The sequence below is a fragment of the Chionomys nivalis genome, chromosome 10, assembly GCF_950005125.1.
Source record: "Chionomys nivalis chromosome 10, mChiNiv1.1, whole genome shotgun sequence".
Taxonomy (NCBI): Eukaryota; Metazoa; Chordata; class Mammalia; order Rodentia; family Cricetidae; genus Chionomys; species Chionomys nivalis.
This window is the reverse complement of record NC_080095.1, coordinates 65106007-65132400: the sequence shown is the minus strand read 5'-3', so window position 1 is coordinate 65132400 and position 26394 is coordinate 65106007. Positions and strand designations below refer to the sequence as shown.

Below are 26394 nucleotides of genomic sequence, written 5' to 3'. Positions count from 1 at the left end.
TTGTTTTTTTTTTTTGCTATGAGAGAGACAGCATGACCAAAGCAACTCTTATAAAAGAAAGCATAATTGTGACTGACTTACAATTTCAGAGTCCATTATTACCATGGTGAGGAACATTGTGGCACACAGGCAGATATGGTACTGGAGAAGTAGCTGAGAATTCTACATCCAGATCTGCAGGCAGCGAAAGATCTGGGCCTGGCACTTCAACAAGGCTACTCCTACTCCGCCTAATCCTTCCCAAATATATGAGGCTTTGGGGGCTATTCTTACTCAAACTTTCATACTAAAACAAAAAATTATGGAAATAATGTAGGGGTAAGAAGTAGTTCAACACCTGTTGCATACCTTAGAAACTCATATTTTGGAATGTTGTCAATAATTCTTTGGTTAGTGATTGGTACCAATTTGTCTTTTTAGTGCTACTCTTATTTTGACAAATGGGAGCAGATCTAAGGGACATAGCCTCAGTGTGTTACTGATTGTTTTCGGAATACACCCTTCTGCTTTGTTCTTGTTCTGGTTTACTTTTACTGTTCATTTACCTTCAGTGTCATTCATAAAGATGTTTGCATAACCACCTCCTATTCTTCCTCTTCCTCTTTCTTCCTCTTGTTCTCCTCCTTTCTCTTTCTCTCTTTTCTTTCTCCTTTCCTCCCTCCCCCTCTCTTGCTTTTGAAACAGACCCCAGCTAGCCCTGGCTGTTCTAGAACTGGCTCTGTAGACCAGCCTGACCTTGAACTCAGAGATTGCCTGCCTCTGCCTCCCAATTTAAAGGCCTGTGCCAGCACCTCCAGGCAACTTTTCTTCTTTATTCAGGTCTCAGCTCAGAATAATTTCCAAAATGCTACCATATTTTTTTCTATATATCATGGGCTCAAAGGTCTTCTTACTTTTCTTTTCTCTTTATCCAGCCCTATATGTTACTTAATTCATGGTGCTCCCTCAGTCAGTATTAAATAATATTTATAGTAAACATTCTGTACATATTCATGTAACCTTTTCTTAACACCAGTAAAAGCAAGTCTCTTTTTATTTGTTCTTTCTAGCAACCGGATAACATTGTTTATGTGATGGATGCGTCCATTGGACAAGCTTGTGAAGCCCAGGCAAAGGCTTTTAAAGATAAAGTAGATGTAGCTTCAGTAATAGTGACAAAACTTGATGGTCATGCTAAAGGAGGTGGTGCTCTCAGTGCGTGAGTATCAGTCGAAGTCACGCTGTTGTAGTTGCTAAACCCACTGCTCTGTAAATCATTTGTTCTGTGCCTTGACAATTGTGTGTATGTGTGCTATTTATGAGTTTCTTATTATGGTTTTTAAGAAGATTTTAGTAATGAATTGATGTGATCTGTAAAAGAGAATTAAGTAGGAATAGAATTTTGGAGCCTGTCTCGTATAGTTCTAACTAATAAAAGGAAATTTAAATTTTTTACCTTTTGTCTATTATCTTTGAAAAATCTTCTGGATAATTATTTTCTTTTTTGAGGTTATTATTTTTTTTTTCTGTGTAGAGTTGCTGCCACAAAAAGTCCAATTATTTTCATTGGTACAGGGGAACATATAGATGACTTCGAACCTTTCAAAACACAGCCTTTTATCAGCAAACTTCTTGGTAAGTACAGTGTGGGATTAGAGAGCCATCTCTGAGATAGTATGGATCATAGAGCCAATTAGGGTTTTAATCCCATGCTTACTAACTAGCTTCAGATGGCCATTTCCTTCTGTGACTTACCATCCTAACCTCTATCTTACTTTTCATTCTTTGTTAAAGTTCTGGGGATCAAAAGCCGAGCCTTTCGTGCTACTGAGCTGCATCCCCAGCCCTCTAGCCTCTTATTTTCTGTGGTTAGGATGATAAAATGAGTCATTGAATGCAGACTTTTTGGGAAGAATTTGAGCACATAATGCAGAAATATGTAGTTACAGTAATAGAAGTTGTAATGATAGTAAAACTTTTCTGTCTTAAAGTGGTATAGTTATAGATCATGGAATTAGGAGGTTCCCTGATTTATGCCTTTGCTTCCTCCTTAGCACCAATTTTTTTTCATATAAAATACAATAAGAGTGTTTAACTAACCTTGCAAAACTATTACATGTGTCAGTATATTTTGTATAATGTGAAGGTGAGCATATTATTAACTATTCATTTTTCTTTTTGGTGTCTTACAGGTATGGGTGACATTGAAGGACTGATAGATAAAGTCAACGAGTTGAAGCTGGATGACAATGAGGCACTTATAGAGAAGCTGAAGCATGGTATATTTGTAGCAAAAAAACGCATTTGATCTCAAATATTTTCTCTTTCATTTTTTTTTGTTGTTGTTGCTTGTTTTTCCTTTTTTGTGGTGCTGAGGTTTTAACCCAGGCCTTTGTGCATGCTAGGCAAGTGCATTACTGCTGTCTGCCTCCTAGCCCGCTGGTTTCCTGAGAGAGATCTTACTGTACAGGTCAAGCTGGCTTTGGACTTCTGACCCTCCTGCTTCTGCTTTGGTTACAGATGTGCACTATTGTACTTTCCCTTGGGCGTAGCACATGTCCCACAGCACTCATGAAGAAGTTAGAGGGTAACGTGGGTGAAGCTGTTCTTGTCCACCTTTGCATGGTTCCAGGGATTGAACTTGGGTCACTGGGCTTGCAAGAAAGCACCTTTACCCACTGAAACATTTTCCCAGCACATCTTTTTGATAAATTTGCTGTTAACTCATTGGAAATGATAATGTCTATTGTTAGAATTAATTTTTCAAATACATTTTTAAGCTTGGCATAGTGGCTTTTACCTTTAATGTCTTTGAGTTCCAGGATAGCCTGGTCTACAAAGTGACTTCCAGGTTATTCAGAGCTATATAGTGAAACTCTATCTCCAAAAAAAGGTCACATACTTATTTTAGATGATTTATACCCAAATCATTTTAATTTTTGGGCATCTGAACAGGCAGCTACTGAATTAGTTTTATCTTGTGATCAAATTAGCTGAAAGTTAAAATAGAAAGTTTGATTTTCATTCTTGAAACAAAAACAGTTGGGAATTCAGTATACACTTAGTATACTTATATTTTGACACGGGGTCTTGTACTCTGGGTCGGTCTGTACTTTATAATTGTTGTCATCCGTTACAATCATTTGCCTTTCCTGCTTGAAGGTGAAGGTAAGGTTCATAGCTGTGTTCTTCATCTTCATGTTCATAGTACCTTGCTCAGTGTCTGACACACAGGTCTTCAGTAACTGCGGGTTCAGTGGCTGGAATTATCCCTCGTTGTCTGGTTTCTTTCCCTTTCATTTTGTGTATTGTTTTGGTTTTTTGTTTTGTTTTCTGTTTTCTTTTGAGACGGGGTCTGACAATGTGGCCCTGGCTGTCCTAGAACTTGTTAAACAGGCTAAGCTGGGCTCAGATACGCCTGCCTCATAAATTCTGGGATTAGAGGTGTGTACCATGCCAGGCCCTTCTTCCATTGTGAAGTAGTGCCCTAGTTCTGCTTCTGTATACTGCAGTTTATCTGTTCTCTGATTTCTGACTCTTTAGGTTTCTGAGGCATTTTTGTTTTGTTCCTAATGTTTTGCCCATTCTGAGGTCACCAGCTCTACCTAATTTCCTAATGGTAGCTTTCATGTTCTCCCGTTGTTAATATTTGGCAATGTTACCTGGTTTTTCTAATTTCTTTTTTTTTCAGTTTTTTTTTTAAATATTTATTTATTTATTTATTATGTATACAATATTCTGTCTGTGTGCATGTCTGCAGGTCAGAAGAGGGCATCAGACCTCCTTACAGATGGTTGTGAGCCACCATGTGGTTGCTGGGAATTGAACTCAGGACCTTTGGAAGAGCAAGCAGTGCTCTTAACCGCTGAGCCATCTCTCCAGCCCCTGGTTTTTCTAATTTCAAAGCTTTCATTTGATTCTGTTGTATGAGTTTTCTGTTTGTTCAGTGGTCACTTATTTCATTTTACAAAACAAATTTTGTGTGTGTGTGAATGAATGTGTGTATACTTACACATGTCGAGTCATGCACATGTGTGGAGGTCAGAGTAGTCCCTTCTCTCCTTCCTTTGTGTGGATTCTGGGGATCAAACTCAGCTTGTTAGGTTTGGTGGCAAGCATCTTTACCCACTGAGCCATCTAGATGGTTTCACTTCTTTATGGATGGCCAAAGTGAATGCTAGACTCTAAATGCTGATCCCTATAGCAGAACAGCAAGCACTCTTAGTCACTGAGCCCGTTTATTTCACACAGCATGATTTCTCCCTTAGTTTGTTATTATTATTGTTATTATTATTATTATTAGTGTGTGTGCGTGTATGTGTGTGTGAGAGAGAGATGTATGAGTGGCATGCTGTGGCATATATATGGAGATCAGAGGACAACTGATCAGTTCTCTGCCTCCACCTTTTTTGGTTTCCAGGGATTGAGCTCAGGTCATGAGTTTGCATGGCAAGTACCTCATCCACTGAGCCATCTCACCAGTCCACAGAATTTGGTTTTGGTTTTGAGATAGAATCTTCCTTTCTAATCCTGGCTAGCTATAAACTGGAATGTTCTCTCCTAGGCCTTCTGAGTGTAGAGATCACAGGTGTGAGCTACCATGCCCATCAACAAAATATTTTTATAGTCATCAATGAAACCCTAGTTTATTTTCATACAGGGACTCTATGTAGCCTTGGCTGTTCTAAAACTCTATGTAGACCAGGCTGTCGTCAAACTCACAGGATCCAGCTGCCTCTGCTGGGATTAAAAGCATGTGTCATCACTCCTGGCATTATTTGAGTACTATTTTGTCCTCAGTCTGTCCATTTTAAATCTTACAAATCATTTTCACTATTTTATATTTTTTGCTGATAATGCATAGGAATTTTACATGTTCTGTATTCTCGTTAGTGTTTGCTGTGTCCAAGCCTTTTAGTTGTAGCAATTTTAGCAGGTGTAGTTTGCCTTGTTTCTACCTTTCTGTTTATTTGTATACATATGCCTAGCATGCCTGCCCATGTGCTTATTGCTCCTTGCAGCATATTCATCCTGTCTTCCACACAGTAGCTGTGCAGTGAATGCTTATTGATTGGATAATACGCTTCAAGATGAATTCATGATTAAGGAAAATACTAGTTTTATTGAATGGAAATGTATATTTTCTACTGTCTCTGAATTATTTATATTGCATTTCAGGTCAGTTTACATTGCGAGACATGTATGAACAGTTTCAGAATATCATGAAAATGGGCCCATTCAGTCAGATCTTGGTTAGTTATCTTTAAATGTTTCTAAAATTTCCTTATATGTTTTTGTGTTCATTTTATTTGTACAAAGAAAGCATGTTTAATGCACTGCAATACGGCAGGCATAGCTATAACAGAAGAGCCTTATTAGTGTGTATCCATTGTTAAAATAGTGGGTTTCATTATGACGTACTCATGAGTTTATATGATATACTTTATCTTTTTATTACAATTTCTAAGAACAGTTATACCTGCATAAATCATTTGGGTAAAATGTATCTTTTAAGAATTAATTTCAAATTTAAATAGTGACATTTTGAGCAGTATTAAGTTATTGATGACTATGTTTAAATCTGTTTTAGGGGATGATTCCAGGTTTTGGAACAGATTTTATGAGCAAAGGAAATGAGCAGGAGTCAATGGCAAGACTGAAGAAACTGATGACAATAATGGATAGCATGAATGACCAAGGTAAGAGAGTAGATGACGGGGTGGGGGGTGCAGTATTCTGAGATCAGCAAGGTAACAGAGTAGGTGACTGAGGACAGTATTCTGAGATCAGCAAGGTAAGAGAGTGGGTGACTGAGGGCAGTATTCTAAGATCAGCAAGGAAACAGAGTAGATGATGGGGGGGGCGCAGCATTCTGAGATCAGCAGGTTTAGAGTTTCATATTTTCTTGTTGGCAAGATGGAAGAAACTTAGATCAAAAGCTTATTTTTAGGTAGATCTGAAGTAACTTGGGAGCACTGTCTTAAAGGGTTGTGATCACTGGACTGATTGATCATTGAAAGAAATTTAAAATACAACACTGCTCTAAGTGAGTTCCAGAGAAAGAAGTGTATATTTTCATCACGTTGATAGAAGTAAATGGGGAAAGTTACAGTCAATTTTGAGAGAATCCCGGACTTAAAAACATTAAACGTTGGCTAGGTATGGTGGTGCACTCCTTTAACCCAGACACGTGAAAGGCAAAGGCAGGTGGAACTCTGAGTTTGAGGCCAGCCTGGTCTACATAGCAAGTTCTAGGCTGGTGAGCGATACACTGGTGAGTTCCTGTCTCAAAATAATCAGGGCCTGGAGGGATAGCTCAGCAGAACTGACTGTTCTTCCAGACTTCCTGCATTCAATTTCCAGTACCCACATGGTGGCTCACAGCCATCTATAACTACAGTCTTATAGGACCTGGTTTATTTTATTTTATTTTATTAAATTTTTTATGGTTTATTTAACTTTTATTTTATGTGCATTGGTGTGAAGTGTCAGATCCCCTGGAACTGGGTCTTCAGACAGTTGTGAGCTGCCATGTGGGTGCTGGGAATTGAACCCAGGTCCTCTGGAAGAGCAGTCAGTGCTCTTAACCACTGAGTCATCTCCCCAGCCCCAGGACCTGGTTTATTCTTCTGGTGTGCAGCTGTGTATGTACAGACAAAACACCTCTATACATAAAGTACATAAATAAGTAAATCTTAAAAAAAAAGCCATTTATAAATAAATTCAGTGGTTTTTTTTTTTTAATTCTCTTTACTTCTTAATGTGTACCTTTCAAGTGTAAACTATAAGTGGGGATAGCTGACTATCATCTATCTTTTCCAGGTAAAGAAACTGAGTTGTGCCGGGCGTTGGTGGCGCACGCCTTTAATCCCAGCACTCGGGAGGCAGAGGCAGGCGGATCTCTGTGAGTTCGAGGCCAGCCTGGTCTACAAAGGGAGGTCCAGGACAGGCTCCAAAGCTACAGAGAAACCCTGTCTCGAAAAAAAAAAAAAAACCAAAAAAAAAACCAAAAAAAAAAGAAACTGAGTTGTAATTGTGCTGAGTAAAAAACTGTCAAAGTCACTGGAGGTAGAGAGGCTGGGGTCAAACCTAAACATGTTTCTTGTGATGCTATCCTCAGTCAGTCTGTAGGATACATGATGACTCTCCCACATCTGAACGCCTTCTTTTTATGCCTGGCAAGGGAGTACATACAGAAATGACAGGCAAACATTTTGGTTTGACATGTAACAAAACATTCTTTAATTAGAGTTATAGCAAAGTGGCACATACTTCTTTACTTAATTATTCAATTACCACAAGTTTATTTTTAGTTTCAATAAAATCCCAGTCTCTAGGCAATGTCTTGCACATCTATGATCCCTGTATTTGGGAGGGGGAGACCGCAAGAATAGGAATTCAAGATCATAGTTAAGGTTCAAGCCAGCTTGAGGTACATGGAAACCCTACCTCAGAAAAACAAAATAATAAAGTCTCAATAAAAATCCTTTTCATGGGCTGGAGCGATGGCTCAGAGTTTAAGAGCATTGCCTGCTCTTCCAAAGGTCCTGAGTTCAATTCCCAGCAACCACATGGTGGCTCACAACCATCTGTAATGGGGTCTGGTGCCCTCTTCTGGCCTGCAGGCATAGACACAGACAGAATATTGTATACATAATAAATAAATAAATATTTTTTAAAAAAATCCTTTTCATGTGTGTAGAAATTGGTAATACTGAGTCTCAAGCATAATCAAATGGGAAATGCCAAGACACTGGGTATGTAGACACATACCTATAATCCTAGCACTGAGGCAAGAGTACCTTGAATGAGCTTGAACTAGCCTGGGCTGTGTCGCAAGTACAAGGTCAACAACAGATGGAAAGCAACATGTGGTTTCAGAGAAACTAAATAAAACAGTCTAGAAAAGGAACAGATCAGGTTAACTGAAATATCTTGAAAACTGTAGACGTCTGATGTAACCGAGTATCAAGAGAAAGCGTTCTTTCTTCCTCGAGAGTCATAAGATATTCCGTAATATTGTCTTCCAGAAGTCCTCCCGCTTTTCTTTCATCCCTGCATCAGGAGCCCTGAGGTGTGTTTGTGTAGGGAGACAATTGGCCCAACCCACCAACTGTGTTGGTGAAGACAGTCTTAACCTCACTGCTCTTTGTTGCTGTGCTTTGCAGAAATCAGTGTTTACATGTGTGAGTGTCTTCTGCTCCTGGATTCAATTTTGCTATTTCATACATTTGTTCTGTAGTTTCTTGTTTTGTTTTTATGAGACAGTCTCAGGATGTAGCCTTAGCTGACCTGTAACTTGTTATGTAGGCCAAACTAAGTTCAAAATTGAGAGAGATCTCCTCCTTCTGCTCCTTAGTGCTAGGATTAAAAGCATGTGCCACCAGGCTTGGCTTCTCTGTACTTGGACCGATTTTAGAAACTCTGCAGCCTGTATTTCCTATGCTGTTAGCCAGTCACTGGGGTTGCTAAGACTGAGGCCACCTACTGTTTTAATAGTGGAAACTGATTTTTTAAATTATTACTTTATATGTATAGGTGTTTTGCCTACATGTATATTTGTTCATAATGTGTGTGCTGTGCTCGGGGAGGTCAGAGAGGGCATTGGAGTCCTTGAAACTGGAATTATAGGCATTTGAGATCCTCTGTGTGGTGCTGGGAAATAAACCCTGGTTTTCTGGAAAATCGACCAGTACTCTTAACCACTTAGCTACCCCTACCCCAATTTAATTTTATTTGTTTTTTGGTGAGTTTTTTGTTTGTGTGTTTTGAGATAAGTTTTCTCTGTGTAGCCCTCCCTGATTGTCCTGAAACTTGCTCTGTAGACCAGACAGGCCTCAAACTCAGAGATCTGTCCACCTCTGCCTCCCAAGTGCTGTGATTAAAGCTGTGTGCTACCACTGCCCAGCTGCCCCCATCCCCCACCCCCATTTAAAAAAATCTTAGTTACTTATTGCCTGGAAGTAGCACTTGGTTTATGTGTGGAGGTCAGAGGACAATGTGGAGAAGTTGTTTCTCCTTCTACCATATGGATTTCAGGGGTTAAATTCAGGTTATTGGGCTTGGCAGCGAACAGCTTTATCTGCTTGTTAAGGAATGTTAGGGATGTTATGAGTGTTAGGCTAGGCATATCATCTACCTAAAATTCTGTTACTCAAGAGGCCAAGACAAGAAGATCACAGTTTGAGCTCAGCCTGAGATACAAAGAAAAGGAGACTGAGAGGTGTTTTCTGTTCCGTCTGGATTCTGTTTATTTTACTTTGTTTTTGCTTGTTTTGTTTTGAGACAGTTACACTGTAGAATCCCCTCCTCTTATTTATTTTTTTTGTTTTTAAGACAGGGTTTGCTATATGTACCAAGCTAGCCTCAGACCTTGTGATCCTCCTACCTCAACCTCCTGAGTATGCCTGCTACCTTCCATGTAGCTCAAAATAGATATTTTGACTGAAGTCCACCTCATTTCTTACATTGCATACAAATAAAGGCAGAACAACTGCACCTTATATCTTGAATGATCAAAAAGCTAAAGGGGACTTGTGAGTACACTACAAAAGGATTAGAATAGCACCAGCTCTAATTTCTCCATCATAGAAAATACAAGAATTTCTCCATTAATTAGTCCTCTACTTGCTTATGAGATCTAAATTAGGAGTTAGCACCTGTTTAATAGGTTGAATTGAGGTGAGTGTTTCTGTTCTGTTTTTGAAATAAGCCATATTCTCGTGATGTGTGGAGGACATAGAAAGAATAAACATGTGAAACACGGTGGTAGAGAGTTTCAGAAGTCTTCAGATTGTTTTATTCCTTTTGAAGCTAGGTCTTACTACATAGCCCTAGCTGGGCTAGGTCTTGCTGTGTAGACCAAACTGACCTCAAACTTAGATCCTCCTGCCTCTGCCTCCTGAATCCTGGGATTAAAGGTGTATGCCACCATGCCTGTTGGTTCTCAGAATGTTCTGTTTAAATTGTAGTTGAAGAATATATATGTTTGCTTTGTTCTTTTTATTCTAATGCTATAAATATTTTAAAACACGTTTTATATTAAAATTTTAAATTAGAAGCAAACATGACAAACATTACCATTTGTTAAATCTGTTTCATGGTTTGACCGTTTATGTGTTTATTGTTCTGTATGTAAGATCTTTTATAATGCACAAAGAAATGACGTTTCCTCTCTGTAAAAAGAAGCTGACTGGGGAGACTGCTCAGGGGGTGAGCACTTGCTGTGAGGCAAGAGGACTGAATTTCAAGCCCACAGAATCTGTGTACAGAAGCACGGCATGGCTGTATGTTCCTTTGACCTTCTTCTGAGCAGTGGAGACAGGACCCTAAGAAGCTTGCTGCTCAGCCAGCCTACCCAAAACAGCAAGTTTTAGGGTCATTGAGAGACCCTCTGTCAAACAGATAAGTTGAGAGAGTACTCATTTGTACATATGTATACATCAGCACATGCTCATACATGCATATGTGCGCACACATACCCTCCCCCATATCTGAGAGTTGGTGGGGTGCTTGCCTAGCATACAGGAACCCTCTGTTAGGACCCAGTGCTTCATTTGGCTTCATTTCTATTTTCTAATATGTTTCCATTTTTAGGACTGGAGGTGTAACTCAGAGGCAAAGAGATTGAACACTGTGATAATAAATGATAATCTTTTGTAAATGAAATTATTTGGTCCTTACTGCAGAACTGGACAGTACAGATGGTGCCAAGGTCTTTAGTAAGCAACCAGGCAGAATCCAGAGAGTTGCCCGAGGTTCAGGTGTGTCAACAAGAGATGTCCAAGAGCTTCTGACGCAGTATACCAAGTTTGCACAGATGGTGAAAAAGATGGGTGGTATCAAAGGACTTTTTAAAGGTAAGGGGAAAACGCGCGTTATCACTTAAAAGATGAAGTTAAAACACAAAGCATTATTAGATAAGTCGTTGCTGAATTTCTTGTGTAGGGTTTGGGGCTTAACTCAGTAGTAGGGCCTGTCTAAGTTCCTGGGTTCCATCCCAGTACTGAAGAGGAAAGAGAATCTGAAGTTAATGTTATAGTCAAGAACCACCAGGAGTTATCATGTGATACATGACTTACCTGTTTTTATAATCAAGATGGTAGACATTAATAGTGAAAATGAGGTTTTCTTTTTTATTTTACATACCAACTTCAGTTCTTCCTCCCTCCCCTTCTGCTGCCCCCCCCCCCCATTTCACCCTCAATCCACTCCTTAGGGAAAGCAAGACATACTAAGTTGAGACAGGACCAGGCCTTTCCCCCCTATGTTAAGGCTGAGCAAGGTATTCCACCATAGGGAATGGGCTCCAAAAAGCCAGTTCATGCGCCCGGGATAAGTCCTGGTCCCAATGCCATGGGCCCCACAAACAGATCAAGCCACACAACTGTCACCCACACTCAGAGGGCCTAGTTGGTCACATGCAAACTCCTTAGCTGTCAGTCCAGAGTCTGTGAGCTCCTACATTAGCTCAGGTCAGCTGTCTCTGTGATTTACCCCACCACGATCTTGACCCCTCCTTGCTCATATGATCCCTCCTCCCTCTCTTCAGTGAACTCTAAGCACTCAGCCCAGAGCTTGGCTGTGGGTCACTGCATCTGCTTCTGTCAGTTATTGGATGAAGGTTCTGTGATGACAGTGTAGTCACTAACGTGATTATAGGGATAGGCCAGTTCAGCCACCGTCTCCACTGTTGTTAGGAGTGTTAGTTGTGGTTTCCTGGGAATTTCCCTAGCACCAGGTTTCTCCCTAAGACCATAATGGCTGTCTCTATCAAAGTATCTCTTTCATTGCTCTCCCTCTCTGTCCCTCTCCCAACTCATCTCAGTCCCTCATGTCCCCATCCCCAATAAACATATATACTATAGAATATTTAGAGAATGTACGAGTATATAAAAAGTGAACTCCTTTTCATTCCTCAGAGAATCCAACAAATGCTGTTGGAAACAAAAGTCAATGTAACTACTGATTATTTTCCATTTTGTTGAACATTCTTCAAAATATATTGATTAACTGGGTTGGCTATCACATGCTCATACTCCCACCATTCTTGAGACACGAGAAGCAGCAAGAGCATTGCCAGCTTGACCAGCTGCAATTCCTTAAGTAGCTGGGCAAGTGTCAGAACAATACCAGCAGTAATTGTATTGTCCTCTCTCCCCCTTCCCTCCTTCCCTCTTTCTCTCTAACCACTGACTCCTATTTTAGCAGTGCTTGTATCTTGCAGCCCTCTTAGATCTTTGACTTGTCTGCTTTAGTGTCCTGGTCAGTTTCTAGGCAATTCCATGAAGTCAGTCTTGTCTTCTTTGGTTAGAAGTATAATAGACACTTAAGTAAATTTTCTTTTCTTTTCTTTTTTTAATTAGGTAACGTTTTATTCTCTTTTTAAGACTGTGGATTAACACAATTTAGGAAATGTTTTAAGTCTTGCAATCAAATCAACAAATCCTTCCATTAAAATAGATCTTTTTACAAATTATACAGTTGACACAAATACAATATTAGTTGAAAAGGTATTTTCAGGAACACTGTCTATTATCTGATTACTCATTAAGTAAATTTTCAAATGTAGTTTCTAGTTTAATGGTCACATATTTTTCAGTCCATTTCCAGTTTTAATTTTAAAAGTTTGTTTCTTTGTGCATCTACTGGTTAGAGTTCCGTTGGTGAGTCACCTCTTCCTTGTTCAGTCCCTCAGTTTTTCTTCCCTATTGATCTGTAATAACATCTTAGTATCCTTGCTTTTCCTCTGCAAAGACTGTCCCAAAGTTTTCATTTTACTTTATTTCTGCTTTCTAAGAAATTTCTATTTTAGGGCTAGAGCTGTAGCTCAGAGGTAGCATGTTGAGGCTCTGAGCCCTAGTCCACCACCTCCTCTCCAAAGTTTAGGTAGGCACAGTGTCTACAATCCCAGCAGTTAAGAGGCAGAAGGATATCTTCAAGTTCTACATCAGTTAGGACTTTGTAGTAAGACTTAACCAAGCTGCAAATAGTAGTGTATACCTTTGATCCCAAGACTCAGGGAGGGAGAGGTAAGCCTGGTTTATAAAGAGAGTTCTAGGACACAAAAGCTACATAGAGAGACCCTGTCTCAGTCAATCAAACAAACAAAAAGACATTTTAATATAAGCTATGCCTGTTTATCTTTTCCTTTGATCTCTTTTACTCATGCAGTCTTTCCCGTGTTGATGCCACAGTAATCAGCTTAGTACTTCTACTCATGTTTTGTTTGACTGATTTAGTGGGTCTGGGACACAAACCCGGAATTTCATGCATGTTGTGTAGGCATTATTCCACCAGTCTTTATCTTGCTCAGATTTATTTTTTGTCTTTTTATTCCTGCAGGAATTTATTTTGCTATGTATGTATAGTATAAAATAAAAGGATATTGCTTTTCTGAAGAATTTATTGACTGTTCTAGCCCTCTTTTGATTTAGTTTCTATAATGTAAAATAAAATACTTAAATTGATCTGTGTAATGATGGCCCACGCCTTTAATCCCACCACTCAGGAGGCCTTTGATCCTATTATTCAGAAAGCAGAGGCAGGTGGATCTCTGTCTAGCTTGGCTTATCAGTGAATTCCAGTCCAGCCAGAACTAACACAGTAACACCAATGAAAAGCATTTCATATGATCCTTTATAAAGAATTTGTATTTTTCATCAAAAATATGTAATTGAGAAAAATATTAGTAAACTGTATATGATATTCTATACCACATCATAAACTAATTAAATTTTTTGTTTTATCAGGTGGTGATATGTCTAAGAATGTGAGTCAGTCACAGATGGCAAAATTGAATCAACAAATGGCCAAAATGATGGATCCTCGAGTTCTTCATCACATGGGTAAATACAAAGTCCTTGTATTTACCGATTGTAATATACAGTTAAATTTATGAGGATTGTAGTTTAATGGTAAGACTATTGTAGTGGTTGAAGGCAGATGACCATCTGATTCTTGATTGTTAATCACTCTAGATAAGCAGAAGTTTTTTGAAGAGTTTATGGAGAACTTTGTGCCTGTGTGTCTCTGTGTTTTTTGTGTATATGATGTGTGTGTGCTCATGCTTTCTTGCCCAGATAAGATCAAAGGACAAACTTCCAGAGTCAGTCCTTGCCTTCTGTCTTGCTGTAGCAGTGTTTCATTGTTTTCGCTGCTGTGCTGTGTGTAGTCTAGGCTAGCAGGCCTATAGCCTTTACCTTGTTGAGTGTTGAGATTGCAGATGCACACTGCTGCATGTAGCTTCCTGCATGGGTTCTGGGAATTCATGTCGTTATCAGGCTTGAACAACTAGCACTTTAGCTTGCTGAACCATCTCCTAGCTTATAAATAAGCTGAGGTTTTATGTTTTCCTCTGCTGCCATTTATGTGTATGGACGTGGTGTGTGCGAATGTGTATGCTGGAACAAGTACTGTGGAGATCATGTCTTCTTCTCTTGCTCTCTACCTTTTTAAATAGTATCTCTAACTGATTAACTTGTCTCTTATTGAGCTAATTTAGTTGCAGCTTGCTGTTTCAGCTAGTCTGGATGACTGACCACCAAGTGATCCACATGTCTCTCTCTCCTGCCTTCCTCCCAGGCTTGGAATTTTAGAAACACTGGCCACTGTACACAGCTTTTGTGCAGGGCTGGAAATCCAATTCAGGTTTTCATGCTTGTGCACCAAATAAGCTCACTACCTGAGGAGCCATCTTCCACACCCAATTTTTTTTCTAGTTTTATAATTACTTTATTTTGTATGTTTATTTGGGGATTTGGGGGAGAGGGGTTTGAAACAGTGTCTCACTATATAGCTCTGGCTGCCCTGGAAGTTGGTATAAAGACCAGGCTGGCCTTCACCTGAGAGAGATCCGCCTGCTTCTGCCTCCTGAGTACTGGGATTAAAGGCGTGCGCCACCACTGCCTTCAGTTTCCTTTTCTATAAAGATTTTAGATAATCTCTCATCAGGGGATTGTGACAAATAAGTAAGCTGATATATGTGAAAGCATTTAGTATGGTTCTGGGTGCTTAACAAATGGTGAATTCTTTTTCCATAGGTTCTTTGAATCACAGCCCCTATCCCGAATTGATCAATTTTATAAAATGAATTCTTGTTACAAGAAGACTTAGTTTTTGTTTAGACTTCTTGAGTGTGAACAGGAACTATTCCAAGATCTTTTCATGTTTTACCGTATTCTTCATGGTAACTTTATGGAGCACATTTTCATTTTTTTTAGATGAAAATAAATCTAATAATACACATTTTAATTTTGTATAGTTTTAAAGTCTACAGACTAAATTGATGTCATTTTTTAGAAATGAAGGTACTTTTTAGGCAAAAGCAGTAACCATTTCAGAATCCACATGGTCATGACTGTTTTAATTCTCTGTTCCTTCTAGGTGGCATGGCAGGACTTCAGTCAATGATGAGGCAGTTTCAACAAGGTGCTGCTGGCAATATGAAAGGCATGATGGGATTCAATAACATGTAAAGAAGATGCCTTAATAGAAACTGACATGGTTGATTATGTTATCTGCTTAGGCCTGAGTTTCCTCCCTTTTGCGAGTGGGGGAGAAGAATGTTCTTGCCTGTCTCGCCCTCTTTCTTTCCTCACCATTTTCCTTCTGTCTTCCTTCTGACAGAAGGGAGAAGTGGCCGGTTGTTTCAGAAGTCATCATATTCCTGCTTTAAATCTTCTGTTCATTTCACCGTCATAACACTTCTTAAGTTAAATCATGATGTCAAATTTTAGTTCGTAAAGGTTTTTAATTGTCTCAAAAGCCAAGCATCTATAAACAGTCTCGATCAGTAAATTACATGATATTGAAGGAAAGTCTGCAAAATAAACTTCAAGTGATAATTTAAAGGGTCGTTAACTTTCTTTATGGTCTAACGTGGTCAGTGTACCTTCCCCCCCCCCCCCCCCCGAAAGTAGATAAAAAGCTGGCAGGTACATTTCGAGGGAGATATGGTAGAAATAATTTAATCATGAATATTAGGAAATGTTATTTATTTTAGAATAAAACGATTTATTACAAAAACCTGAGCTTTGCTATTTTAATTAAAATAAAAAATTTGGTTAAGAATTTGGTTACAGTGCATAATGATGTTTTGTATCCACCTTAAATTTTTACATGTTTTTGGAGTCTCATGGTCCTTGATTGTTTTTAAAGCTGTTTTTATGTTTCTTACATACTATTGACAAAATTATGTTTTAGTAATAGATAATACATAAATTTGCTAATGAGAAAGTAAAATTACTAGGCTACAGTATTGTATATTAAAAATAGTAAGGGCACACAAAGTTGGTTGGGTTATTAGTAACTGTTGCTGCACATGTTCTTGTAGGTGCACTTGTACTTCAGCACATGTATGAGGTTAGAGGACTTTTTCTTTTTACAGGTCTTGCTCTGTAGCTCTGGCTGTCCTGGAACTCACTCTGTAGACCAAACTCACATAGATCGCCTACCTCTGCCTCCTGAGTACTGGGATTAAACGTGTGAGGCACGACACTGAGGTTCAAACACAAATTGGCAAAAGTCAATTCTCATTTCACCATGTGGGACTAGGGGTTGAACTCAGGTCAGTGACACTTGGCCCCATGAGCCATATGTCATAGGCCACAGCTTTTTATAAAACAAAACTGTGTGTGTTCGAGTTCATGCGTGCACATGCCAGGGTACACATTATTGAAAGTCAAGACAACCTCAGGTGCTAGTCCTTGCCTTCTGCATTGTTTAAGACACGGTCTCTTGTTAGTTGGCCTTCACGCTTCTGGGGGTTCTCAGTTTTCACCTCCCATCTTGCTGTAGACGCGCTGGAACTACATTGCTACCATGTTTACCTTTGGTTAGTTTTTGGAGAAAAGCTCGGACTGGTCTGGAACTCAATGACAAATCTGCTTCAGCTTCCTGAATACAGTAATTATAGTAAGTTACTTTTTTTTCTTAAAGATTTATTTATTTATCAAGTATACGGTGTTTTGTTGCATGTATGTCTGAACACCAGAAGAGGTCACTAGATCTCATAACAGATGGTTGTGAGCCACCATGTGGCTACTGGGAATTGAACTCAGAACCTTAGCAAGAGCAGTCAGTGCTCTTAACCACTGAGCCATCTCTCCAGCCCTAAAAGCAGATTTTTAAATGTTTTTTTTTTTTTTTCAACAAGAAATAAATATGTGAGGGGGAAACCTGTAAATTAACATTCTTTGAAAAGTATTCTCCTAAAGAATGCAGTTCAGCAAGGCGTGGTAGTGCTTAGCAAAGCTAGGATTCAGGAAGCTGAGGCAGGAAGATCAGGAGTTGGAGGCCGGCCTAAGTTATGTAGCCCTTGTCTCAAAAACCAAAAATGTAACAAAAGAATACAACTGATTTTGTGTTTTGCTTAGGTACAGATATTATAGCTAATAATTATTGTTTAGTAGAGGACTATGATTTCCCTACTGGGCACTGTATTCTGGAAAAATTACATATTTTGTGTTCTGCAGAATTGGCATAGCAGGGCACAGCTATAGAAATCTGAGCTAGAGAAAATGCTAATTAAAGTGCACACTACCTTTTCCGGATATGCGTGTTAGTGATTTCTGTTTTCGGGGTATTTTGTCTTGACTGAATAAAAGTAAATGAAATGACTTTTGGCCATAAAATCCTGAGTACCTTCTGCATGTGTTTTGGTATTTTTATGTTTGATTTGAATTTGTTTTCCAAAACTAAACAGTGGCAAAAGAACCATTAGAGATCAAGATGCCCCTAGGTCAGTATATTAGTAAGAGGTAAGGGTTCTCAAGAGTCACAGAACTTACTAAATAAATCTGTCTGTCTATCTATGGAATTTATTGGAATGACTTACAGGCTGCAGTACAACATTGACCTGTTGTGAATGGAAAGTCAAGAATCTAGTAGTTGCTCAGTCCCACTAGGCTGGATGTCCCAGCTGTCTTTTGCATGCCCTGGATTCCTGAAGAAGTAGACTCCTATGCCAGTGGCCCGCAACTTTGCATTTTGATTGATTGTTGTTTTCTGTAATTGGTTTCTATCTGTTGGAAGGAAAAAATTCTTTTTTTTTTAAATATTTATTTATTATGTATACAATATTCTGTCTGTGTATGCCTGCATGCCAGAAGAGGGCACCAGACCTCATTACAGATGGTTGTGAGCCACCATGTGGTTGCTGGGAACTGAACTCAGGACCTTTGGAAGAGCAGGCAGTGCTCTCAACCTCTGAGCCATCTCTCCAGCCCGGAAAAAATTCTTTGAGGGGTGAGGACTGCATTTTATCTGTGGGCACAGAACAAATATTTAGATGTAGTTAGGAGTTAATGCTCATATAATAAAGTGACAGTTGTAGGTTCTCCAAGATCTGAAACTTCATTAGCCTCTGAGTGGTTGGCTAGGTTCACAGTATCATGCATAATGTCCAGTCCAATTAGAGAACTGTTGGTTACCCCCAAGGTATGTGGGCCTCATAAACATTCCGTGTATAGTGGAGCAAAGGCATGACAGCAGGAACGGCTGAGAGTTCACACTTTGATCTGTAAGTCGGAGGCAGAAAGAAGAGGATTTTTGAAACCACTCTGGAGACACCTCCTAGTCCTTCCCAAACAGTTCCATCAACAGACCACATGTTCAAACCTATGAGACTATGAACGCCATTCTCATTCAAACCACCATAGAACCAAACCCAGGTAGGTCTTACTGAAGAGCAGCAAGTCGCTTTGACTATGGTCATTCTCCAGTCCCCAAATTTCTTTAAATTTTGCTTTAAATTCCAGTTACAGTGTTTTGACCATGACAGTATTTTATCAGATATTATCTCCTGTCTTCTGCTTTCAGACTGAAAGTTACTGGTGTGGTTAATTTGCATCTCAGTTGCTAAGAAATTAGCTTAAACTTTACCTCTAGATGAGTTGTCTAGCCTGTGGCATGTTATTGTAGTAGTTAGGTGATGCATGTAAATTTTCTGTGCTAGTTTCTTCCAGCATTTTTGCAAGGAAGAAACATTTATCTGTGCTTATAATTGAGTACTTGTTAACCTATCGTCTTAAGCTGATTCCCTGCATCTGCAGTGTTGTGGGGTATTTGTAACTGTGTGGTGGGAGATGTATCTCTGTAGTTGGTTTACTAAAGAGCTGATTGGCCAATGGCTAGGCAGGAGGTATAGGTGGGCCTGGGACTGCTGGGCAGAGAGATGAACTAGGAGGAGATAATTGAGGCTCAGCATTGACGCCAACTAGACATGGAGGGAGTCCGACATACAGAATGAAAGAAAAGTAAAAAGCCACATGGTAAAAATGTAGATTAATAGGAATGGGCTAATTTAAGTTGTAAGTGTAATCAGAATTTCTTTCCTGCCCACTAATTCTCGAATAACCACTAAGGCTTAATATTACTTCCAAATGTGTAGCCAATTACTCGGGCTTATTACTAGCTAGCTCTTACATTTAAAGTAACATTTTATTTATGTTTTGCCATGTAGTTTAAGGTTTGTAACCTGATTTTTTACATGTCTTCTTTCCTCAGCAACCGGTTGGCATTTCCCAGACTCCACCCTCCTCCCTGTCTTCATTTGGCTTTCCCACTTGGCTCTATCCTGCCTTTCCATAGGCCAAAGTAGCTTTATTTATCAGCCAACGAGAGCAGCACATTCATGGAATACAGAAAGACATCCCACAGCATATAAGAACTAGTTAGGAACAAACCTAAGCTACAGGCTGAGCTTTTGTAATTAGTAAGTCTCTGTCCCATTTTTTGGGAACTGGCTGGTGGGATCCAGAAAGACTCAGTACACTGCAGCAGGGTATTGATAGCTAGGCAATTTTATGCTTTTAGGGTGAAACTAGACTTTATAAGGCAGTATAATTATATTTTATTGATAAAAGCCTGTCATGTAAGGTTTGGGGGCATTTTTTTTTTCTTTTTTGAAATGGCCTTATGCAGCTGTAGTTTTGACTATCCTTGAACTTACTTTGTAGACAAGATTGGCCTCGAACTCAACAGAGCGCTGCCTGATTCTGCCTCCTTAGTACTGGGATTAAAGGTGTAGAGACTGTGCACAGCTGACATATATATCTAATATTTGACAACTCTCTTTTCCTCCAGTTAAATATATATCTTTTAGCTTTACTTTGCTTGAGAGATTCTTATTAGCCTAAAAACAGCAAATTTATCAATACTGATTGGATCATAAATGTTAAAGCAAAAGAGCTAAGAAATTGTATATAGTACCAGCTGCTCAGAGAGAATTGAAGTGTGCTTGGCATTAAGAAATGCCCAAAGCACTCATGATTCATCATCTTATTACTCCACGTGCCCTGTAAACACAAATGCTGTTGTATTGCTTTGAAAAAAACAAAGCACTAAGAAAAACGAGGGAGCTGTGTAATATGCGAAACTTTTGACCAAGAGAAGGAAAGAAGGAAAAGAAACAACAGGAACAGATTGCCAAGAGATGCAGGCAATCCTCCATGAGAACTTACAAGTATGATCTAGTCAAAAATTAGAGAATAGTAAATTATCAGACCTAGAAAAAAATAAAAGGAAGCTGGGCAGTGGTGGCTCAAGCATTTGATCTCAGCTTGGGAGGCAGAGGCAGGTGGATTTGTGAGTTTGAGGACAGCCAGGGGTACACAGAGTAACCCTATCCTAGAAACAGAGAAGTACCATCAGGTCAGCAGTTAAAGAATGAGTGCTCTTTCAGAGGTTCTGGGTTCCGTTCCCACATGCACACGGCAGCCATCCACCATCTGTAACTCTAGTTCTAGGGGATTAACATCCTCTTCTGCCTCCAATATATGCAGCCAAGACACCAAACACATTAAATAATATTAAAGGGAAAAGAATTGACATTTTTTCCCTTTTTTTCTTTTTCTTTTCTTTTTTCTTTTTTTTTAGAAATTTATTTATTTATTTATTATGTATACAATATTCTGTCTATGTGTATGTCTGTAGGCCAGAAGAGGGCACCAGACCTCATTACAGATGGTTGTGAGCCACCAAGTGATTGCTGGGAATTGAACTCAGAACCTTTGGAAGAGCAGGCAATGCTCTTAACCTCTGAGCCATCTCTCCAGCCCTTTTTTTTTTTTTTTTTTTTTTATACAGGGTATCTTTGTGTATCCCTGGTGGAACGTTGGCCAGGCTGTAGACCAAGCTGGCCTTGAACTCAGAGATATGCCTGCTGCTGCGTCCCTGGTATTGTAAAGGTGTGTGTTACCACTACCTAGCTGACATTTCTGACACTTTTTTTTTACAACCTAGAGAAAACAAGGTGGAACAGCCTGTTTGTGGGTATATTTTCTTTTTTAATTTTTAAAAAATGTTTTCTTTTAGCTGGGTAGTGGCACATGCCTTTAATCCCACCACCTGGGATCTAGAGTGGCAGGCAGCTGTGGATCCATTGCACGTGGGGGTGGGAACAGGTCTCTCCCACCCCAGATACATGCTTTTCCCAGAGATAAACTCATGTCTGCCTCAAGTGAGGAAAACATATCGCCATTGCTGGTTTTCACATTCTAGGAGTTGGGCTGGCTTGCTGCCCCTGGAGGTTTTAAGTGGTGGGTGTGGCACACGCCTTTGATTGAAGCACTCAGGAAGCAGAGACCAGGGAATCTAGGGATTTGAGGCCAATTTGGTCTCCATAGTTCTAGGCCAGTCAAGACTACTTAGTGAAATCCTTTCTCAAAAAGCAGAAAAGAAGGCGTGCTCCTTAAAAGACAAAAAGGAAATGAGAATTATTGTTACATATGATTTCAACCTTTACTTTGCTCCTGGCAAGGTAAAGGGTAGTAATCTCAGTTGTTATCAAAATTGTATAAGAAACGATTGCATATTTTTGATACTTATATGATAGAAAATTGGAGAATGAGTTTCATAGTTGATGTGTGCTTGAAAATTTTTTAAAATTTTAATCTAGTTATTGTATTAATAGAAATAGTGTATGAGCTTTCCCTGAGATAAGACATTTATTATGATTTTTAAAGATCAGTAATAGAATCCTTGAGAGAATTATATTGTATATATATGTGTGCGTGTGTGTGTATATATATGTATATATATATATATTTTTTTTTTTTGAGATAGAAGATCTTGTTATATTGCCAGACTGGTCTGAACTCCTGGACCCAAAAGACCCTCCTGCCTCATGCTTCTACGTAGCTAGCGCTATATGTATAGGTGTCATGGTGCCTAGCAACACTGAAGTTCAAATCCTGGCTCTGCTCTTTATCACATCACGTGTGCTGTTGAGCAGATTAACCTGTGTCACCTGTTCTCATCTGTAAAGGGATAATTAAAGTGTTACTTTAGAGTTGTTCTAAGAAAGGAGCGTTAATACAAGAAAAAAACTTCAACAGGGTTGGTATATTGGCCTCCATAAACAAAACCACTGCTTTTTTTCTTTTTGCCTGAAAATGAGTAAAAATGTATGGTCATATTTCTCTTGTGTTGTGTGTTGTTTTACTCATTTGACTTTTTGAGGGGCCCACCCCCCAGCTTCCAAATAAATTACACACAGAGGCTTACTATTAGTTATGAATGCCAGGGCTTTTCTTAAATTTACCTGTGTACCTTTTGCCTCTGGGCTTTAGAGATGTTCTCTTGACCGTCCCCCTGCCTCTTAGGAGTGTTGCAGTCACAGGTGTGAACCACTATGCTGTACTATATATATATATATATTTTGTCTTTGTACGTATTGCTGAAGATGATCCTGTTAATAAAATGCTATTTACCTGGAGATGCTTCCACTAGCGTAATGTCGAAGTATGTAGTAAGTTAAATACCTCAGCAATCTTTGTGGCACTTGCCTCAAATCCCCGTACACAGGAAATGGAGTTAGAATTGTAATTCAAGTTCACCGTCTATATAGGGAGTTCGATGCCAGCCTGGGCTACATGAGACCTTGTCTCAAAGAGAAAGCAACCAAGTCTTGTAGTAATCATTGCAATTATGATTTCTTTAATTTGGTTGAACACTAGGAAAAATAAAGTGTCCCCCCATCTCTTTTTATACACAGTCCTATAATAATTAAAATATCCCTATTTTCCAGCATACTGTAAGGAAAATTCACCCGTGGGGGCTTTTATTTCAAGGACATTTCGTGAGGAATGAAACCGGTAACAGGAGAGGTGCGTTTTACAGCTTTAGAGCGCACACTCAGCTGTCCACACGCACGCCCGTAGTTCTGGTTTTACCAGCTCAGAAACCGGTGTGTTGGGTCCCCACCAGGTCCTCAGAGGGCCCGCGGTCGCGGTGCTTGCGTCCTGTGCAGGTGGGGCGGTGACCAGCGCTGGCCACGCCCCCCGGCTCCGCGGAAGCGGCGGAGGCCCCGCCCCGCGCCCGCAGTCCCGGCGCGCCTTCGCGGGGAGGGTAGGCTGGGTGCTGCGGCCCGGCGGCCAGGGCGACCGGGGGGAGCCTCCGTGCGGGCGGTGGGAACGTGCCTCGGATCACCCACCCTCCGTGTCACCGCTGCACCGGCCGGCGCTGACGATGGACCGAGAGCCGGGCCGCGCGGCGGCTGGAGAGACCGAGGCGGCGGCCGCCGCGGCGTTCGGAGACACGACGCGGCAGGTAGGTTGGCGGCGAGGGGCATCCGCTACCCCCCGGTACAGATCTCCGCCGGACATTTCGGGGTTTCTCTCGGTGTCCTCATTTTGCTCGGACAAGGAGCGCCTGCCGAGGAGGGGCGCCGCGGCCTCCGCCGCCCGGGCTTTTCTGGGTGACGCTCCAGCCACCGGTTGCGAGCGCGAGAAAACAGGCGTGTCCCGGAAAGATCGTCCGTAAAGTGGCTGGAATTCAGGGGCGGAAGCCCCTGGCTGCTCCGTCTGCGGGGTCGGCCTGGCGGTGGCGAGGGACCAGGGATTAGTGAATAACATCGCATCATAAGCATGCACTGTGCTGCTAGCTCTCTCTACTCCTTCCAGCCAGCCCAGGGCCCAGATTCAGCAAACTGCCGCCTGCTCACGTAAGGTAGCCTGATCTGGACCAACCCCTCACTGAGACTTTTAGTCTTCAGATCACCTAATCCTCTTATTAATGTCTGGAGATGGGTGTTATACCCCGTTCACGGATAAGATGATCTACACAGCCCCACACAGACAGGAGCTAACGGCAATTGTGAATTACAAGGGGAGTTTGTCAACGGCTACCTTAAGACAGTAAAATAATCCTGTGATACTAACTTTAATATATTTACTCCTTTGCATAAAACATTTCAACATGTAAGTAATAAAAATTACTAATGAAGTGTTTTACATTCTTTTTAAATTTTATTTATAATTGGGTGGTAGGCGCTCAGCCTGTTGCACCAAATGCTTTTATTCCTTGGGCCATTATTTTCTCCATACTGTCCCATATCCGGAAAACAGTTGTGAGTGGCCACATTGTAAACCCAAATTGGTCGCTAGTGGCTGGTGGTTGTTGTCGCAGTCATCACTGGTTTAAAAGAAATTGCTTTAAAACCTACTTCAGGTTTTAAACCTATCCGCCCGGCTAGTAGCTTCGTTTTTGAAAATAAATACTTGAATGTTGGCCAGGACACTTCTGAAGTGTGGTTCGACTGTGAGTGTGTCACTCCATGTTGTAATGTGCTAACAAAACCTGCCCTACATGAGCATCCCTTCCTTTGGGATCTTACCCTCACCCCTTGCTATGTAGACGGTGGAACCTGTAAGGAGGTCGCAGGGTCTGGAAACAGTAGGTCCCACTTGTAAGTCCAGCATTTAGGAGGCCTAAGAAGGATTGCCACCGGTGTGACGGCATCCTGGGCGGGCTGCAGTGTAATGTGGTTGAGAGCAGACTCGCCCTGTGGTGCGGCTGTCTTGAGCTGCCCCCTCAGAAGTACAGTCCAGGGTGGACTTCCCATCTCCCACCGCTCTTTTGCTTTTATGGCTGCGACTGCGCTCTCACACTGCTTCAGCTTGCCCCAGCCGCAAAGGAAGCGTATCAGTACTCAGACCGCTTGCCTCTTACTTCAGGGCGGCTTCTTGCTTTGGATTAATAATACTAAATGTGCTTTTTCTGGGGAGGCGCAAGTACACCTCCAACCACCCCAGATGGCCATCAAGGATACCCCAAAATACAAATTCATCACAGTCCATCTCGGTGAGGCTGTGAGTTTATTGGGCCTTCTTACAGAGCATGGATGAGTTACAGGAGCGTGGGTGACCCCAGACAGCTGCATCTCCGTCATGCCCCACCCCATCATGGCTGGTGACTTCATGGATTCCCTCATTTAGTCAATCTTTCCTTTCTGTATAGTCTTGAATCTCCCCAAATCACCTGTAGTTGGGATAAAGGAATGACACCTGAAATCGTGGCTAAGGACCTCCCAGCCTTCATTACCGTCACCATAGACCTAGACACCCCTGTATTATGCCTTAGTTGCCAGGACTCCGGCTCATTCCAAGATGGCATCTTGTTATCATCAGAGAAAGAAAGTGCCAGACCACAGTGTTTTCATGTGTGGGCCCACATGTGCACTGGTCCCTGAGGAGGCCAGGAAGGAGCCTGGGGCGAGATTTCAGGCAGTGGTTGAGCTACCTGATGTGCTTGATGGGAACTGAATCCAAGCCCATTGAGTAGAGTAACAAGTGCTCTTAACTGTTGAGTCATCTCTCCTGCCCCCGTTTTTATAGTCTCTGTTAAAAAAAAATAAGGATCTGCACAGTAAAGGCTGTGGAGGAAAAGGTGACCCTCACAGGAGTACCGCTTAGCCTTTTCGGTGCCCGCCCCACAGACGACAGAAGTGTTTCTGTGTATGCAATGCACTGCTTCCCTTTCAACACAGACTCTCCTCTTGGATAGAGACTCCTGGAATTTACCCGGTTGTTGTTTTTTAAATCTTACATTCCTGAGGTAAAAACACCTCCGGGAACTCCCCGGGTTTGCCCAGATTGAGGAAGAGGTTTCTGAGAAGTCATCGATGAGCTGGGAGGAAGAAGACTGCAGACATCTTGTATCCCTAGTGACAGCAGAGAAACTCCACCTGGGCGTGGGGCACACCTGTGAGCCTAACGTGTGGGGGTTTGAGGCAGGAGGATTTCTGTGGATTTGAGGCCAGCTCGGTCTGCTTAATGAATTGTAGAGTAGCCTTGGCTACAGAATGAGACCCTATCTCAAAAAAAAAAAAAAAAAAAAAAAAGCCCCACCCAAAGTCCCATGAGGGAAGGAGCAGAGAAACAGTAGATTCCATCCGGGTTCTCAGCTGGGCCTTGGCCAGGCCGCCTAGGATATTTTACACAGACTCTTTTCTGAATAGACTTTTAGCAGAATCTCAGCCTCGGTCCCACTGAGGAGCTCAGGTTTCTGCTCTTCACTTATTTAGCACCTCTGTTACTAGGCAGAGGTTCTGTTACTGTGCTGGGGTTGTTGTCAGCCAGAGGATAGGGTACCTGCCCATGTTACTGAAAACCTGCTTGAAGAAGGTGACAGAGT

The 26394-nt window shown here is 40.9% G+C and overlaps 1 protein-coding gene across 3 annotated transcripts in view; it reads left to right on the top strand.

Annotated features, from left to right (window-relative positions):
• The window catches only part of LOC130882391 (signal recognition particle subunit SRP54), a 68244-nt gene that overhangs the window by 23086 nt on the left and 18764 nt on the right, over window positions 1–26394 (top strand). Inside the window, exons 9-16 of one of the 3 annotated variants that reach the window (XM_057782400.1) lie at window positions 1050–1198; window positions 1514–1614; window positions 2172–2258; window positions 5158–5231; window positions 5570–5678; window positions 10668–10838; window positions 13731–13826; window positions 15364–17906. In XM_057782400.1, the coding sequence (XP_057638383.1) occupies window positions 1050–1198; window positions 1514–1614; window positions 2172–2258; window positions 5158–5231; window positions 5570–5678; window positions 10668–10838; window positions 13731–13826; window positions 15364–15455 (879 nt within the window). In that variant the 3' untranslated portion in view covers window positions 15456–17906. Of the gene's footprint in view, window positions 1–1049; window positions 1199–1513; window positions 1615–2171; window positions 2259–5157; window positions 5232–5569; window positions 5679–10667; window positions 10839–13730; window positions 13827–15363; window positions 17907–23301; window positions 23530–26394 lie in introns of those variants that run through there. The other 2 variants (XM_057782402.1, XM_057782401.1) reach the window with 2 other exon arrangements.